Consider the following 19,745-nt stretch of genomic DNA (forward strand, 5'->3'; position numbering starts at 1 on the left):
AACACTGAGATAAAGCAGCGGTGTATAAACTCACATGGAGCTTCTTAAACTCCCCTAGATGAAGGGCCCTCTCGTTGGGCTGAAGCTTGCACCGATGCCCCCTCCTCCGCTCAGACGGCAGGTGTAAGGGGTTGGCTGGTGGGATGTGCTCCTCCCTCACAAGGGTAGCGAGGCTTTTCAAGGATGGAGGTAACCACCGGTACGGGTTGTTCATCCCACTCTCCCTGGAGAAAACAGATGTATGACATTGGTGACGTTTGATGGGTTGTTTGGCAGAAAACAGGTAGTACCCTTGATATTAGACTGCCGTTTGTATTAGATAACTGCACAGTTGTTATTGAACAATATATTGAACTTGTCGTCGAAAAAATACACTCAAAGCCATTTCCTTTTGGTTTTGAGTGTATTTTCTTTTTTTATGTGAAAAGGCTGCTTCACCTCTCTTCACAAGGTCCAGTTAAGCAGCATTTTTGTGTGAATTTCTCAATTGCAGTTCAGTGTTTTGACACTATCTGTCAATTACTTTCTGCTCGAGATATTATTGCTGATACTCTCATTCAGTGAAAGTGAAAACAGGTGGTCATTATCATTATGTCCTCCGAGCATTGGGTGATTGGACGCTGTCATGTGATGGGAGGAGGGGTACAACTTAAAGTTTGTGTGCTTGTGTGTCTATAGCTATATTTAAACGTACGAGAGATAACTAGGAAATCTACAATGGATTGTGTAAGATTCGTGTTCAAAGCTCCGGGTCCCGTGGCCGCAGGAAATTCAGGATTCGAGTTAAAGTTTAACAATATTTAATGGCAAAGATAATACTCATGTAGCGTTCACGATCGTGGGGCCAGAAAGGAGGAACTCTCCACAGACGGAGTGCAGCTCCCAGGGAGCCACAGACCGGGGCTGTCTCGAGTCTCCAGACCAGTAGAACCATGTCTCCCCAGAACAAATGCTCGGCTATTAGTATGGTCATGCAAATGAATTCACACCTAAAGGTTAGTTCCATTGGTCAGTTCAAAGGATGCCGCCGTTCTGTTCGCTAAGCCAATTAGTAAAACTAGCGGGGTCAAAGCTCACTCTTCCGGTCAAGGACAGGAAGTTCCCCTTCACAATAAAACCCTATTATCCTGCCTTCCGAATAAAAGCAACACATTAGGTTTCAATCGGCATCCATTTTAACTATTGTCTAAACAATAAAACATTCATTCATTCTCATGCATCATACAGTTAATCATTACATTTGTCATTAAAACAGAATAATAAAACAGTGATCCTCTCTTATGTTTCATAATACATTCCTCCAGAATATTCCTCATAATATCCCAAATTAATTATCATATCTTTCTTTATGTATTACTTTAAAACACAAACTTCTCTTATCTACATGTGCAAATATATATAAAATCCACTACAACCTAACAATTGCTTTGTATGTTATTGTGGATTCTTGAATACTTTGTAGCCGTCTAGCTCGCCCTATGTTTGCCTGAGCAGACGGTGGGTAGAGAGGGTGGAGGGCCGGCCCCTTGTCTGCTGCAGGAGGCTGAGAAGCCGTGGCTCTCCGTTGTTGATTTCATTTTTGCCTCTCACCATTTATTTATTTTTTGAAGAGCTCCTGTCTATAGTTGGGGCATTGCTTGTCATTGCCAAGTATTCTGCTGCCCTTTTGTATGGAGTGTAAACGCTACAACACTGAGAGCCCGACGATACCCTTGGCTGCTGAATTACTTTACGATTATTTTATCATGATGGCTTCACCCAAAATATCTTGAAAGCAGTCTTTCAACTGCCTTCCCGTGGAGGCACCATTAATGGTATACATGCCACTTTTGTTGTTGATGTTATTGAAATAGATTCAAATTAATACTCCTGACAGCAGCTGCGTATGAAGAGATCAAGCAGTATGCGTCCTTTCATGAGCCTCGTCCTGATGTTTTAAATTACATGCTGGTTTCCAAAACCGCTTACTTTATGTTGCGCTACACCTTTATGTTGCACTCGCACAACTGATGTTGCACATCAAGGAGGAATCTTTTTCTCTGGCAAAATAATTTTTGATCAAGGCATCTATACATTTCTTTAGTTTAATTTCATTATTTAATCTGATCCAAATGGAGCGTGTGGGTTTATAAGGCAAGTTAACAAGCTGTCCGTTCAGCTGACGTCCAACTGATGCCAGTTTGGCTTTGAACTGGTTTCATTGGTGGCTCAGCCGTTGTTTCTCATGTGTGTGATTGGGGACTTACAGGAAAGAGGCGTGCACTCGACTGGTTGCAGTGCATGGAGATGGGGGCAGTATTATAAAGGGAGTCCAGAACTTCTTCAGTGAACGTGTCCCACTGTAGCTGAGAATACTGCTCCGTCACACCAACCTCCCCACACACACACTGGTCATTTCCGTGGAACCTGGAGGGAAGAGCAAGAGAGAGGTTGCAAGATAGCCGATACAAGTAGGAGGCGGAGGGAGACTGGGAAAGGAGGAATAGGTTGGAGAAAAATAAATCAAAGCAGTTCGAATTGGCATTAAGAGAACACAGTTTCACTTTAAAGGACAAAGCATGTGGTTTTCGAGATCAAAAGAAGTAATCACATCTCTGGTTTGGGGAGTGAAGGGCAGAGGGGGAAGGGGTGAATGCTGAAACAAAAACAAATTGCTTAGTCACCGATGCAAACAGAATGAAGGACGAGGAGAACAAGCAAAAGATTTCAGGGAGAGAGAGATCGGTGGGCTGTGCGTGTGCTACCTGTTAATGAAGTTAAAGTATTTCTGCAGGTATTCTGGGTCAACGTGGCTCTTGCAGAGCTCCAGCTTAGTTCGAGGGTAGTAGTGAATGTAGTTGACACACATTTCATCCATGATGCTAAAACCTCCCTGAGGAGACAGGAGATTTGGATGGAGGTGGAGGAAGGTGTAGATATATAGCACAAAGAGCATATGTAGGTATTAGAGGGGAGATGGAAGGATTACGAGAATGAAGGAGAAAGATGGAGGGAGGAGAAAGATTAAAGAAGGCAAGACTCGAGAGTATTCTGTTGCTGTTGGCAGTGTTCAAGGTGAATTTACCACTGTAGGCTTGCTCCTATCTTCTGTGTTATAAGTACACTTTGTTATGAGAACATCCCCCTGCAGGATCAACCAGAAACACACCAGCAGTTCACCATATGGCATGTTTAACAAAGACCACTGAGGATAATTTAAGGTTACTGACAGAACATTTGTAATTTAAGAGAGCCAGTGGCCATTTATTTATTTATTTGCTTTGCTGTGTGGAGCTCAGCTGCTCTTCTTGAGAAGTTCCAATCACAGCACCGATTTCACAGCCTGTCACTATTTCCACTCCAGTTAAGCACCTTATCCAGCGGCGAGGTATTCTAATTCAATACTTTAAATGCAGCGGGAGAAACATAAAAGTACATCTGGGGCACTACCATTCACTACCGTTGGCTGAACTCGCAGAATAGTCATTTCCCATTCTTGTCTGAAAGTAACATCAGCAAACTGGAAAACTAAAACATATACCAGTCACTGCTTTTTGCCAAATACAAGCAGAGGGATCAACTTTATACTTACAGGTAAAACATTCGCCATTTTCTTTAGAACTCGGATCGTCTGTAAGAAAGATGACCAAAATCAAACACAGGACATTAAAATGAAAAGTTTGGGATTTATTTATATATTTACGCAGCAAGATGAAACACTGGTTGCTTTTGATGATTTCCTTAGAGGCAGCTTTCACAGTTATTAAGTGCGTGCGTGTGTGCTTGCGTGTGTGCGTGCACACGCAAGGTCCATTAGCTTTGCTGCAAATGGTTTGATAAAGTCTTCATATGCCTATAATAAGGCTGCAGGAGTTGGAACAACACCACCACACAGGTACACTCAGATTAGTCTAACATCAACCGCAGCTGGAGATTTTATCAGTCAGTCTAGCAGATGTCCTTCTCTGCCCTGTGTGTGTGTGTGTGTGTGTGTGTGTGTGTGTGTGCCCCAGGATACTGTGCATTAAAAAAACACAACAGATGTCGTCTGCTGTCTCTCAACAATGTTAATGTTGTTGTTTGTCAGTTCTGATATTGAGTTGCTCTTTTCTTGTATTCATTATGTCATGCTGTGTGCTGTACCTTGTGAGGCCTGCTATAAGTGTGACTGATCGTACAAGGATTCTAACTTTCTGTAGAATACCGGTAAATTGCACAAGAGCTCTAATAAAAGCTCCCGGTATTGTCTATTTACTTCTGTTTGAGTAACAACTCCTAAAAACTACTACGACTGTAATATGTTCTTACTTAATTCTATAGAACGGCAGGGTTTTAACATATTTGCAAAAAATTACCTACATACCATCAAGCATTTGCTTGTTCTTTTCAGCTGGTTCTAAAACCTATATGGGTCACCTGCTGTGAAAATAACGACATATTATAAGCCTTTATTGTAATGAGGTGGCAGCTTTTTATTTTAAAAAGTGCAGTAGAATCAGAGGATAATCTCCGTCCCAGTGGAACACGGCTCAGTGAGATATGAAGTGAAGCTCATGTTGATCCAATCTAATAAAGTATGAGATACAACTCACAGAGGTAGAGCTCTGCTCCGAGTTCCTCCGGGTAAACTCACCTGGTAGTGTGCACTGAAGTGCTGGTCCTCCTGTACCACCTCCAGCTCTTTGCCTCCCCTCACCAGAACTGTCCTCACCCCACGCCCCGCCAGGTGGGTGTGCAGCTGGGACGCAAATACATGGATTCCTCCTGGAGGAAAAGCCTAGAAAGACAAACAGACAGACAAAGAAACAGACATTTTAAGGTTGAGCTCCAACCAAGTTGTTTGTGCTTTAGGGACCAACACCTGAAGAAATATGTGGCAGGCCAGCTGGAATATTGTTTTTTGTATACATACAGTCTGGGTACACCTGGAGGTGCAATATCCATTAAGGTAGAAGGTGTGTTGTTTGGGTGGGATAGCCATGATGGGAGTATAAACAAGACCCAGCTCCATGATCCCTGCGTCGTACCGCCTCAGACTCTGGGTGAAATGTAACCGTATCCCCGATGAGTCCCGACGGCCTGCGTGAAGAATATCATGGAAGATTCAAATATGCAATTAAACCACTATACCCATAACAGAAAATACCTAACGCACGAAAGAAGTCAAGAGAATTAGAAGATAGTTCTGTAGGATGTATCCGTATTGTAAGGTCAGATCAGGATAACAAAGGCAAAGTCTGTGGCGACTTATACGAGCGAGATCAAAAGGTATATCTGATCATTTCTAAATGAATCGCTCTGTTCAAATAAGCCCAGCACTCATCGGGAGAGATACAGAGATTTGCATGCATGCCCACATGCCTGCTGCTGTGGGCATGCATGTGTTACAGCATGTGCTCAAGTTTAAGTGTGTGTGTACTGTATGTACCAGATATGAGGAGAGGGTTGTGGTAATGGACCTCCAGACGAAGGAACCTGGAGGAACCTGATCCACCCATAGGCAGCCCTGCATCAGGAGGATAGTAAAAAGCCTACACACACACACACACACACACACACACACACACACATGATGTGTTCCTCATGTGCTAAAGTCAAAATACAGGTGCACATCCTTTATTCACAGATTTTACAATAGAGGAGATTGGAGGAAGACGGTGTATTAGGTAAAGTAACCAAACTATTTCACAGGTCTTAGCTCAATCCTTTTTGGAGGCAGACGTCGTTATACATGACATCAAGAAGTCACCCAGATATATATTTATGTTAAACATGTGCCAATTAAGTGTTGAAACGCATGTACTGTATCCGCCCTCTCTGGAGTCTTGACAGGTGTTCCTCAAACTTCCAGATGAGAAAGTTTTAAATTCACCCATCCATGTCTTAAAGTCAATTAAAGGCTTCCACTCAAAACCACCAATGTGATCCCGGTCAAAGTGGGTACACCCAAAGAATCACACGCATCAGTCTTATTCATCTTTTTGCTCACACTGGAGAGATAATAGATTGTCTGTAGCTCGACTATTGTGGTTCTCTACAATGTTTGGTGATGACTGCTAAAAATAACGGCAAGCCCACTTACAAACTCCCAACCACAGATTCTAAAATTGTAACAGGGACAGATTGAGAGATAGAAAGAGATTTTAAAGTAATTATGATAGAGAAAACTGATTATTAACAACAAAATCAGTTAAGCCTTTAAAGCATCTGTTCCTTGTTGAGAGCCTTGTTTAGGGATCTGGCTCAAACAATGTTTATTGATTATTTATTTGCAGAGAACGATTGCATTCTCATATGAATGCAACCTCTAAAATGCTGGTTGGACTTGTGAGGTATATTTTCTTTTTCATCCTCTTTGCTCCTTTGATTCTGAACCGTTCTGCTTATCGTGGCAAAAATTAAGTTTTGAGTCACTTCTGGGCCCACAGGCCTCAAACCGACATGCTTTTATCAAGGAAACTTGATTTAATCTTGCTTCATCGTCAGTGTCTTCACCTATTTCACACCACCTCCATCCACTTCTGCTGACAGACACAGTTTGTAATGGAGGAGAAAATGGTTTCATTTAATCTTGTTTAATGTCATAACGGTAAAATTCACAGAGACTCGCAGTCGCTGTTACACAAGCGCCTCTTTTTCTCTGGTGCTGTCTTCTTTCTCCGCATTCTGGCCGTGTTGTATATTATTGTTTCCCCTCTTCTTTCAAACTTCCTCTTTGTCTCTTGTTTTGTGTTTTTTGCAAGGCCGCGTTTCCCTTTCCGATGCGGTGCCGGGGAGAATGAACAACACTATTAAGAGGTGATGAAAGAGGCCTGAATATTTCCCACCTAATCTTGTCTCCACAGCTCACAGAAGGCATCCTGCTTGTTTTTGTTTGGCTAGCAGATGATCCAATCAGACCAGGCTGGCTGTGATACTGTGGGGAGCGGAGCAGAGAAATATGGTGACATGCTCACCGTTCCCTGTCCTCTTTGCTTTATGTGACCAGCAGGCTGCTCGCTTGGTCAGCCAGCTGGTTGGTAGACGGGGATGATTTAATGCCTGATAGATGGCTGGCTGAAGAAACGGCTGTGTTTCTCCTGCCCCGACATCTTTTGTTGCCCCCTTTTAGCTGGGCATCTGAATAAGCCCTAACTCAACATTGACACATTGCGTTAGAACAATGTTAGCAGTGGCCTACAGCGCACACAGACTAACGTTAGCATTCATTTGGAGTCACGTTTCTGGCCAGCTGATGACTGCAAGTCCACTATTCACTCTCCTTTTAGCTTTGGTTTTGGTTTCCACCAACTCTTTTTAGCTGCTGAATGCAAGCTAGTTGCTTGTCGTTTTAACCATTGTTAATATGAAGTCAGCATGTAAAACACTCACCATGTGAAAAAGCAGCATGGACATGACCTCATTATCCTCAGTGGTAGTTAATATGTACTCAACTTGCAACATTTTAGCCATGATGAAATCTTTTCTGCCTCGTGCCTCTCTCTAAACTACCAATGGACAGACATGTGTGGCTTGTGTCGAGTGTCCATTTCAACCAGTTTGTGAATATTTGGTTGTGTGTTTAGTAGTGTACTTCCCACAGACAGACTGTCTCCGAGCTCTTAATAGACTTGTGCAGTGTGTGGGATCATCTTTACAAGGTTTTCTGCTTGCTGTTCTCGGCTCGGATATTACTTGCGTAGGAGTTTTTGTTTATCTCTCATAATGGATACGAGGACAGGACCAAAATCAAGATTCATTCCAACTCTTTTTCAATTACACACTCTGTGTATTAAAAACTTTTCGATTGTATGTGTTTTTTTCTGCTTTTTCTAACGGTGTTTGTGTGGGTTGGTTGTTGCATCTTCCGGGTTAGGACTTGGCTTTATTTGCATCATAACAGTTATATTCAGGTATGTGGTATGAATATCCTTATAGCACTTTTGTTTTTGTTTTAGGGAACCAGGAGTGAACATACTGTAGTCAGTGGTAGGTACCCTTAAGGATAGAAGTAAGGAGTGTGTGTGTGTGTGTGAGTGTCTGTTTCCCATCATACCTCAGCACCCACAGCCCATGCAGCGAGCACATGGCGGCAGAAGTTGAGCTTGCCTGGCTTCATCTTGTCATCACAGGAACCGCTGTACTCTGGAACGTCGCGGGTTTCCGGAGAACATTCGAACACTTCCATGTGATGCACGATGGCCTCGTTACCTGGAGTTACCAGTGACTCATACTGACAGGAACAGAGAGAGAGAGAGAGAGAGAGAGTGAGAGAGAGAGAGTGAGAGTGAGTGAGAGCGCGAGAGAGAGAGAGAGAGATGGGGAAAAGTGAGAAACGTGTTCTTCAATACCACTACCTCAGACAATATATTTTTTTACATGAAATGTATTATATGCCGCATAATGTGCAATTGCTTCTATATCTTACAATACTTTCAGTTTTTATACTCGATCTGTTCATATTTCTGAGAGAAAACAATAATGTGATGTTTGTTGTGTTTATACAGTTTCTTAGATGTATGTTTCTAACCATGACAACACCCCTATTGTAGGCCCAGCTGGTAAACAAGGAGCAATAATAAAAGCCTGTGCACAGCCTCCATCCAAAACACCCATTTTACTGTAAAACTCTATGTTAAGTATTTCCATTTTTAGAGGCATTTATCAGCTACCATAACAATGTGGTTCTTTGGCATGTTTTCAGGCAGCGCCTGTATGAAGCACCAGTAGGTGGTCTCTTGATTTGGGATGACAACGTTTGGCGCCACAACGTCCAGCGTCTGCACGTCTGGAGGCAGGGTGGGTGACGGCGTGTCGGGGCGCAGCATCAGCACTCGCTGAAGTCCTGTGTGGATCCGGGACAGGTTCAGCTGATCCAGTGAGGGAAGTGGTTCCTCCAGTAATCCATAGAAGATGTGCACAGTTCCCTCCTGAGCAATCACACAATAATCAGAAAAGAAAGCATGTTCTGTGGCTGCAAAACGGAGCACAAAGTCTCGAATTGCAAACGGAGAACGTTTCATTATGTTGTCATGGTGATGACCATTGCTTTTGTGTCTGCCAGAGGTCTGATGCGGCACCATGGAAACCATCATCATTTTAATGAATTTTTCAGTGTAAAATTGTGCTGATCAGTCTAACTATGATGAATTTGTGTCCTCACCAGAAACCATGAGCTTTCCACGATGATCACTCTCGTTGCTTTTTTTTAAACATACACTAAAGACGGCAGTTGACATCTCACAACCCGCAGACACACACCCTCCCTCCCTCCCACACACACACACACACACACACACACACACACGTACGCATTCACAAACTAACACGTACACTCTGTTGTTATGTTACACACATGTGCACTCAAATGCCATCTTTCCCAACATCCTAACTATCAATTTAATTTGGTTCAGGATGTGCAGACATCCTTTTGGCTTGAGGCCATGCAACATAAGTAACAGTCATTTTTTTGGGGAATCTTTTTTTAATATCTGCAAACTCAAGATTCTACAAAAAAAGTGGATGTAAAAGAGAAACAGAGACATAACCAAATGTCTCTATTAAGTACACATTAGACACATCGTCCCTGACATGTGCACAGACAATCTCCCAGTGTGGAAAGAAAGACGTGACACACCTCTATGAGGTAGTCCCTGGGATCACAGGTACTGAACGGCCTCTTGAAAAGCAGGTAGAATCCGTCAGTTTTGTGTTTGGCTTCCATCAACTCGTAGTCTTGTTGGCTGTCCAAAGAAACGTGACCCTCATTGTCGCTCCACGCATCCTGAAGGAGAAGATGCATGTTATTAATTTGATAAATTAAACCTGTAGATATAATAACCACCAGAGAGAAACAACAACATATTTGAGAGGATGTTGAAATGGGCCAATCGCATTTAGACTAGAACATACATAACCTTTTCTTAACTGAGGTTTTGAGGTCTTTTGTGGATGGTGTAATTGGGCCCATTTCAACCATTTCAGGGGAGCTTTGTGTCCATGCAAACCAGGTGGGAGAGTATACTAAAGAAAAAGAGCAGCTACAACTACATTGCAGAAAAATAACCAGTGGTTGAATTTAGCTAAAAAAATGTTTACAGGGGAAAGTTTATTGAGACACAAAACTTGCCAAGTCAGTGTCATTAACGAGAGGAGAAGTGATGTTGCTATTGATTGTTAATTTTAAGGTTGAACCTTCCCAACCCGCTGTACAGAATACACGTCTCTGCCAGGAAGCTTTGCAACAGCTCAGTCTATCTGTTTCTGTTATGTTTCTCACATTCATATCTGTCCAGAATAGCACCTAAGATTGCTGTATTTCTGTATCCCTCTCGGCCCCTCTTATGCAACCGTTCCACACAAACTGCATATGATTTTAAAGCCAACGATTTTGAAAATAAATACATGATATATAAATCTGAAGAAAATGTGGGCAGTATACAGTGTGTGAGTACAGAATACATGAGCTACGACATGCAGATGACGGACAGACGTTAATTTTTATTGTGAACTTTTAAGCCTTGAAATTGTTATGTTTATGTATAAAGTTGGTGTTTTGTTTATAGTTATGTTCAGGTCAAGATAGGAGAGGGCAGTTAGATCAACTTTTGGTGTAGTTTGGCTTTTTCTGATGTAAGTTGGATTCCTTAAGAAAAAAACATGTTGGCTAAAGGATAGTCTGTCTTAAAACACTACTCACATTCCCATATGTACAGTATATGTATTCCTCATTCAGATGGAATATTCAGTCACATATCTCATCCTAAATATTTCTTATAACGGCTTCAAGTGTACATATGGGCATGTGAAAATTGTTTGCAGACAAACTTAAACATATTCAAACTTATCCTTATCCTTATTTAGGTCCTGTTGGGGACCAACATGAGAGAAGTCCTGAAGGTGTCCAGAAAATGTCAACTATACATATTGTCATGTCTCTTGTTTTGCTGTCGACTAATTGCTATCACTAAACATACCTGATATACCTATAAATGTGAATCAAGACAAGACAAGAAAAGTCTTCTAATATCTCTGGTATGATATTGAGACTCACTCTTAAAATTCAAATCTCCTTTTGACATTTGACATTTGACAAAAGTTATTTTAGAAGTCTCTAAACTAGAGCGTATCTAAAATAAGCTTTGTGAGAAGGACAAAGTCAAAGATATTGTTAATGTAAATGTATGCCATGCACTGCTTCCAATTCTCCTCCCTTATGCACCTACAATGCAGACTTTGTCTTTGTATTATTTAAATACTTTCACCGCATATTTTTATTTTTTGTGTTTTATCTCCGCTGAATAAGTCAATACAACTTTACATTTTAATGGAGTTTTCTGGCCATTCTTCATTTAAAAAAAGAAAATGCTTATTTTTGTATTCCATCGATAGCGATCAGCATTAACAGATATAGTAATACATTCTGTAGAAGTAATATTAGCTTTGGAAGATTAATGTTAAACATTATAAAAAGGGTTAATACATGGTCTAAATAAAGTACAAAAGCAGGATAAATCTGCAGTCACCGACACTGGGACTTGATGTTACCCCTTTATATATGTTTGATCCATTAACTATTTTTGTTTGGTTCACATTAAACTCTTTCTGAGTTCATATTGCAGTTAAAGTAAATTTAGATTCATTTTTGTTAATTAACGATATTTACTGTGATCAATGAAAGTTAGTGATATGTAATATTATTGTAATATTTTAGCGGTTGTTAAAGTAGAACAAGTTTGACTTAAAAAGCTGTTTTTGGCTGGCGCCATTCTGCAATGACACAGATGTGTCATTATAGTCCAGAATCAGGACTGTTTATTGCCAAGTGCGTTACACATTCAAGGAATTTGGCTAGGTGAATGGTGCATAACAATATACACAGTGCAATACTATAAGACAACATTTAAAAACAGAAAATATGGTGAATAAATAACAGTATGTTAAAAACAAATATAATAATAAAGTGGCATGTGTATATGAATGGAACAAAAGATGTGCAAGAGTGTGTAACAGTAAAAGGTTATAGTTATAAATACACCAAGAGCTGGTTTCTGAACGTACGTCATGCAGTCACCAACCAAGTAGATGTTACAGTCTCAGTTCTTATGTCAATATTACGACACTGATCAAAATAGAGCAGATCAGAGAAAGAAACTGATACTGGATCATTTTTAGCTACAATTAGTATTCACCCTGGCTACTGCTTTTCATTATTCTTTACATATAAACCTTTAGACAAAATGAATATAAAAGAAGGTACATGGGGTTTCATGTCAATATTGTAGAAAAATGTATTTATGGGGAAATAATTCTTATATTTGTTAAAGCCTTGTGTGTAGCTAAATGAAAATGAGACCTTCTACACATCTTAATTATCACAGGATTACATTTTGATATGCTAATAATCGCTAATGATTCCCCAAAGAACTTCAGCTATTAGTGCAGTTTGAGTGATTTCCAATTAGCAGGGGCCGATAACATCCTTTGTGACTATGTGATCATGAAGCAAGCCGTCCGCCGGCTCCTCGCGCAAAAACACCAATCTCACGCCTCTGGGACCACAGACAGAAGAGGGAAACCTCCATTCCTCAAGGACTTCCATGTAATCTCCCTGCATTTGTGAATCTGACAAGTGAGTGAGCAAGAAAGTAAAATGATTAGATTTTACACCTTGTGTAGAAAACCGCTTGATATCCACACAGGCGAGACTTATGTCAATCTGAGTTTTGTTTTTTATTTAACTCCCCAAATTCTTTTCAAATCAATAATTTGGATGACAGATAAAACACATTCCTTACCCCAAAGTAGCTATTAGCTCCAGAGTCCCAGAGCACCACCAGGTCAGCGTTGGTCAGCTCCCCGCGGTTGGACAACCCCAGGACCACGCCATGTTTGATGTCTGCCACCCTCAGCTCCATGTAAACCTCCTGGTCAGCATAGCTGATGTTCCAGGCCAGCTGGAGATCCCCTCGTGGGTCAAGCGGCACACGGAAGGGCATGGGAAGAGGTGGGAGAGGGCTGTGTGGGTTTAATTTAAGGCCGGACACTTCGATAGCATTGGTGGGCGCCTGATACGAAGCCACCAAGATGACCATTAGAGCAGCCAGGGCTGTGAAGTACATGATGGTGATGTCCTGAAGGCGGAGGTTCTTATTGCAGATTATCATATCCTAAATGAAGGAGCCCAATCAGTGTGGTCGCAAATTGTTTCACTTCTGTTTTGTCTTTCAGTCTCTTCAGCCAGAGTTTAACAAAAATGTCTTCAGCGCTGTAGTTACAATGCCATAGTTACAATGCCATAGTTACAATGCCGTAGTTGTATGATAGATTAAACTCTCAAACACTCACTGGTTTTGTTTTGTCTTCTTGGCTCTGCTCTCCTTTCTGGCCACAGTGTACTCAGTATCTCCCTCGCAGTGGTCAGGTGAGGTTGGTTATTCTTTTCTTCTCATGTTTTTCTGAAAAGTTTGAGTTTTCACTAATCTTTCCGGTCTTTAGGTTTCTCTATTTTCAAGCACCTGTGGGTATTGTCTCTTTCTTCTGAGCAACTGATGTCTCTCTCGGTCTCATCCCCCTCCCTGGTTTTTAAGAGACTCCTCCCTTGTGAGTTGCCTGTTTTTATCCACTCTAATGGTATTACATTTGTTGAGGAAAATTGGATTGTATCCTTTAAGCCCTGGGGTCAACCATGATTCTGCACATCTGCCCGCCCCTAATTGATCCTAATTCAACCATGGACATTATCAACGACAATCTGCTTACACTAACTACACTTTATTCCTCCCTGTCTTTTTTTTGTTGCTTTGGTGAGCATATATCATACATTTTCTTGTACATTTCCTGACAAAAAGTATTTCCAACACTATAACTTTCAACTTGCTCGTTGGGTATTTTGATTCAAAGTGGATTCAGGGGGCAGCGAGCACTTGTGGAGGTGAAAACAAGGCATTGATGCATTAGGCCCTTTCCTGATGCCACCACCTCAGGCTGCAGAAGACCTAATCAAAGTGTCAATTATGGGTTTCAAACGCGAGAGGGACACATTCGGGCTTGGTTTAAAAGGTCAGTAAAGCCCCTGTAGAAAAGTATGTGCTTGCTTGTGCTCTTTGGCCTGTCCCCGCCTTCACCACATTTGAGAATGCCTACAGCATAAAAAGATTACAAAATGGAAGCTTGACATTGCAGAACATCAGGATTTAGAGCAAAACAACACATCGTCAACAAAGACAACAAGAACTGCAATAAATTGAATTACGTCAAGTTCAAAATGAGGAAATGCATTTTTATAAAGCACATATGAAAACACATACTTTGTTTGTTTTTTAAAGAGAATTGAAACCAATGATAGAAATCTTCATATGCAGTCTGATTATTATTTGTATATGGTACACTTCACAAAACAGTCACAGGGGGCGCAATCCAACGCGCTGCAGCTTTTAAAAGGCCCTTTTCACACACAGGACATGGCACTGTAAAATAAAATCAATGATGGCTGTTTTCCATTTAGCTGCTTCAGTTTCAGGAGCCATGGTGTTGTGCATGTTGCCTCAATGTCACACTCTCGTGACTCACTGGGACCCTTGAATCAAACAGAGCTGTTGGTAATGTTGTTAGTAACACCTGTGCTTTTCCTACTAGGACGAGTCAAATGTCTTCAGGGAAAAGGTCTTATTCTAAGTGATGTCACTGGTAGGTGTTTCCCTCCCCTTAAAGGTTCTATAAACCGGATTCAGAGCATTAATGTAGTAGCCAACAACTATTTGCTATGTAAAGATCGAGTGGAGTAATGTCTACCTAACCAGAGAATGAAGTCGCTCTCCCTCTGTTGTAATCTGAGCTTCTCTGTGCTTTGTCTACATACTTAGCTGTGAGCCGCCGGCTCAGCCGTCGCCATGTTGAGAGCCGAGTGGAGGATTATAATAAATATGCTCAGATTTTCCGTTTTGAGCACCTTTAAAGGATTGCTGTCAATTGGTGAAGGAATGAGAACATAAAGAAAGTAAGAAGACATCAAGCACAAATAATTGGCAATCAATGCAAATCATTTCTAAGAAGAGGTGTAAAGGAAGACAGATATTTGAGACATGGAGACATTCTGTAGCCTAACCTTTATGGGTTAACAGTTCAAAAACATGTTTAATGATTCTTTCAAGAGTAACTGACCTCTAGTAGTTCAATTTCACTCCTTGCTGCAGGGATGTACAGGTGTAGCCCAGTGACATCACTGTTGGGTGTGGTTACAGAGGCTGCAAAGGACCATGCTGACCCAACCCAAGTGAAACAGGCTTTCAGCCAGAGAGGGCAGTGAAGCTCTGCGTACGGGATGGATGGATGGACCGTTTGCAGGAGATGCAACCTCATTTGTACATCTATTTTTATGCCACGAGGGGCTGATTCAATACATTTCAAGTTCCCGTGAATTATAGGGAAAGCTCATCATCAAATGTGCTATAGGGTGAATGTGTATTGGACAACATTTTGTACATTATGTCAAACCATTTAATCCATTTTTCCGTAAAGGAAAAGGTTTGGATATAAGCATAAAGCGGAGAGAGCAGAACAGAGAGGCACCGACTGGTTAATGTAATAAAGGCTGTTAGTCCCTGAGGCTAGATGTGTGTCTCTGGCCTTCACTTGAGGCTCAATAATCTTCTCTTTCTCTATGTGTCTTTCTGTTTCGTTCCATCTTTTACACCACAGCACTTTTACCAGTCTGTCTCTCCTCTGTCGCACTGCTCTCTGCTACTGCTGATCACCCTCACTAACTGTCTTCCCGCCATGTCATTTCTCTAGATGCACACTTACCTGTCTGCCGCCACAGCGCGACTGACGTGTCAGCAAACATAAATGCCGTAAAGTCAGCTATGATCTGGAGGGAATGACGGAGAAAGAGTAGGATAAAATGGGGGATGGGTGGGGAAGAACAGATTTAGGGAGAGCATGATCGTCCTTTGTGTAATCGTGTGTGTGTGTGTGTGTGTGTGTGTGTGTGTGTGTGTGTGTGTGTGTGTGTGTGTGTGTGTCTGTGGTGTGTGTGTGTGTGTGTGTGTGTGTGTGTGTGTGTGTGTGTTTATGCAAAAAGCCTGGGGGTCTATCTGACATTATCCTGCCTAGAACAATCCAGATATTGCTCCCCAAAGCTTCCCATCATGCTTTGCTTTCAGTTGAGGAGAAGCTGATGCATGGACAAACAAGCAAAAAACACAAAAAGATGCCAAAGAGAATTATGATTCTATGCAACAACTGATCTGTAGCTTATGTACATGGTTTTATGTATTTTTTATCGCATTATATTACAAGTATAATACAAAGCAACACTAATAGTCCTGCAACATGTTCATCATCTCAGAAACTGCATCAGAGAGATAGTGTGTTGATTTAGCTTGATGGTCATTTTTTAGTGTAAGTTATTTTTGATACATTTATAGAATTTATTTTATTATCAGGTTTGCTTAATAGTGCGAGAAAATGACATCACAGTTATGCCTTTTACAAAAACACACCATAACTACAGCCTAAATAAGAGAGTTGATTTAACAACATTCTGATAAAGTTTCAAACAAGCGTCACAAAAAGCATTGAGGCTCAGGAGCTATAACTCATTATATGTGCAGTAATTCAACTAAACACAACTTTATTTTAAAATGTGGGCATTGTGACTTTTATAGTAAACAGTATTACAACTGGATTTCTACACAGGACCCATGGAGAGTTAATTGCCTCATTGTTGGGTGATGATACTGAATGTGCCTAAGATGAAGTTTATGTAACATTTGCTGAACAGCAGCCATTGTGGCCTCAAGTGGTAATTACAGGTTAATGCCAAACATGTAGTGTAACAGACCCACAAGAAGTCATACAGTCTGCAAGTTATACAGCAATATATTTCCAGTTTGCTATAATTAGCTAATGTCAGTTCTTATAATAAAGACCAAGTACAATAAAACCTGAATCTATTGAACTGAGGAACAGTCTGTTTTATTGCTTATGAATTCAACTTTTCTATGACACAATAAATGTAGTTGCATAGTTTCACTTTAAGTGGTGCACATTCCTGACAAGTTTACAAAACACCAAAAACGATGTATTTCGATTTAGTTAACCTTGGACATTCGCGACCCCTAGAGGTCAGGGGCCCAAGGCAGATGGCCACGTTTCCTGTTTGGTAAACCAGCGTGTTGCAGTGGTCGATGTTATTGGGCATTGCTGTTCATTGATAATAGACCTCCAATAAAAGCTTAATTCAAATTAGCTGTTTACTCTTATCCAATCCTATGAGCTGCCTCTTGGCAACTCTGACTCACACACACATACACACACACACGCACACACACACACACACACACACACACACACACACACACACACACACACACAGAGAGAGAGAGAGAAAAGGAGAGAGAGGAATGGATAAAAGCAGAGTTACCATCAACATGACATATCCAACCATCTCATTCTCTCTTGATATCAATATTTTATTGCAGCACACTCTCAAAGTGCACTAATCTCCACTTCTGTGAGTTTGAATAATGAATGCAATAAAAACTCACACTGCTACTCTTAACGTTGCCTCAAACTGCCCCCTCCTCTGATCTGAATGGGATAGGTGAGCCGTTGAACGGGTGGATTGGATAATAAGAGGAGACGATGAGTGAAGAGCCAGAGATGAGAAAAAAGAGAGAATGATGGATGAAGATAAATAGGGAAAAAGTATCCTTCCAGGGGCAATTGTGTCCGATGTGCTAATGGCATTTAATCAACGTTTTGTTCCAGACAGATGGACAGAGTTTGTTTTTCCAACTTGGCCGAACCTTGGGCAGAGGACAGGTGTAATATCTTAATTATCTTTATAGAGTTGGCTGTCACATATGCATATACCTTGGGTGATTCACTGCCTTCAACTGGAAGCAGGAAGCTTAATGAATGTTCTTGAAATGCTGCACCAGCTTTGTGGTGTCCAGTGCAGCAAGGATTTGGGCTCGCAGTGGCTGTGTGACGGCCCATGGTTGTACATGTGCAGAGTGTGTCTGAGAGCGGGCACTTCCTCTCTTCACTTCATCCTCATAGCACTTTGATTTGTTTATTCCTCCAGACTTTCAATGATGACCTTTTGACACAGGATTCAATTATTTGTTCTTCTTTTCTATGTGATGAAAATGTCTCTCAACGTCCCCGACCTAAAAATCGAGCCGCACTCAAAGCCTGTAAGTCGTCCGTCCGTCCGTCCCCCCCCCCCCCCCCCCCCCCAGTCTCCTCTATCTTCTAGCACCTACAGCCACTCTGAGCTGTGACTAAAGCGCCATCTCTCCAGGCTGCCTTCACTCACTAAGAGCCACCTCCGAATTCAAAGCGCATGAGACTCGTCCTCGCGCAGCGCCCGGACGTCGCTCTGCGGAAATCCGCAAATATCCAACAACCGTGCGTGAAATATACTGTAGCCTTTTATTCTCTACGACCAGCAAACTGCGGACACTTTAGAGACCTTAGAGCGACTGGCCGGCTTGCTATTCGCCAAACATGGGGCGCAAAGAGAGAAACGCGCTGGCGGCGGGGAGGAGATAGAGAGATAGATTGATAGAAAGAATAGAAACGGAGGAAGAAGATCACACAAAAAATAAAGTCGCGCGTCCATTGGTGGCGGTACACGGAGCAGCATCACAGCAAATATCTGACCTCGACCTCCTCGGACGGTGGGGGAACTGGTTGTTGAAATGAAGATGTCGAGATGTTCTATCTTCCCGTCTCCTCCTCCAACACACGCGCTGCTGAGGCTGATGATGATGATGATGTTTGCGTAGGAGTGTTTTATTTTGCGGGCAGCGTTGGTGAACCAGTCGCTGCTGGTCAAACAACTCCAGACAAGCGGTGGATGGAACTGCGTGTGGCCGGCACATCTTTCCAAAGATATTGTTGTCGGAGCCTTTTTCTCGTCTCTGGGGTGTTTTTCAGTTGCCTTTCTGCAGAGTCTGGAATTGACACACAATGGTTGGTATGCGAGTAACAATAATGTGTCTGGAAAAGTAGTAGAATACGAATATTTTGCAAAGGACGCATATGATATTTCGTCTTTTTTTATTTTGATGAACAACTAAAGAGGATCAGGCACAGCTTGGGGTTCATTTGGACTCAAGTCAGCTCATCTCTACTTCCATAGCTGGCACTTCAGTGTTTTGCTGATTACTTCGCTGACACCGGGGCTTTTTTTGCTATTGGTCTCATTATTCAGTGACTGACACAAACTACAACCAGCAGAGGTCAGGACCTGAGCTCCGAGGAGCCACCACTACCCTAAATGTGACCCGGTGAATTCCACTTATCTCTGGAGGTAAGAGTCTTCTCCTTTTAAGAAATAACGTATTGTCTTCTGATCCATTCATTCACCCTTCTGCTGTTGTTACGGATACATCTTGTTGAGTCATGCATGCAATTGAGAAGTTCGCTGTTATAGTTGTTAGACAATAAATACGATTAATTGTTAGGACAGTGAAAGACAGCTAGACAGACAGACTTAGACTGAGAAGCAAAGTGCTACATGAGTTTCTTGTTTCAGCACCATGGACAGAACCACACTTGACTTCCAGCAGGATGTGATACATTATTTCACCCAACACATTTAGAATTCATTATATACATCCATATAGCCAACATTAATGTACAGAGTGGGCTCATAGAAGCTTGAATTAAATGGTGGTACAGTAGTGGAAATGCAACAGCTTTAGCTATACAAACAGGTGCAGAGATGGAAGAGAAGGAGAGGATAAAGGGAGAGGTTCAGAGCTTTGTATGAC

The 19,745-nt window shown here is 41.7% G+C and overlaps 1 protein-coding gene across 1 annotated transcript; it reads right to left on the reverse strand.

The window, feature by feature from the left end:
- Window positions 1–110: 110 nt before the first annotated feature.
- dbh (dopamine beta-hydroxylase (dopamine beta-monooxygenase)) lies at window positions 111–13,124 on the reverse strand. Its single transcript, XM_034547263.1, has 12 exons — window positions 12,756–13,124; window positions 9,596–9,742; window positions 8,631–8,888; window positions 8,015–8,191; window positions 5,408–5,510; window positions 4,892–5,058; window positions 4,613–4,756; window positions 3,572–3,610; window positions 3,065–3,124; window positions 2,745–2,872; window positions 2,247–2,406; window positions 111–224 (listed from the first exon to the last, which is right to left on the reverse strand). Exons 1-12 carry the CDS (start codon window positions 13,122–13,124, stop codon window positions 111–113), a joined length of 1,866 nt encoding a protein of 621 aa, XP_034403154.1.
- Window positions 13,125–19,745: the final 6,621 nt, after the last annotated feature.

The sequence above is a fragment of the Cyclopterus lumpus genome, chromosome 12 (genome assembly GCF_009769545.1).
Source record: "Cyclopterus lumpus isolate fCycLum1 chromosome 12, fCycLum1.pri, whole genome shotgun sequence".
Classification (NCBI taxonomy): Eukaryota; Metazoa; Chordata; class Actinopteri; order Perciformes; family Cyclopteridae; genus Cyclopterus; species Cyclopterus lumpus.

What these genes read in the sequence shown, in the direction of transcription:
- dbh (XM_034547263.1), bottom strand. Translation starts at nt 13,124, where the DNA reads ATGATAATCTGCAATAAGAACCTCCGCCTTCAGGACATCACCATCATG. An exon ending in AAATGGCGAATGTTTTACCT is followed by an intron (nt 3,125 to 3,571) that starts GTAAGTATAAAG and finishes TTGATCCTGCAG; the next exon opens with GGGGATGTTCTCATAACAAA. An exon ending in ATAGGAGCAAGCCTACAGTG is followed by an intron (nt 2,873 to 3,064) that starts GTAAATTCACCT and finishes CTGTCTCCTCAG; the next exon opens with GGAGGTTTTAGCATCATGGA.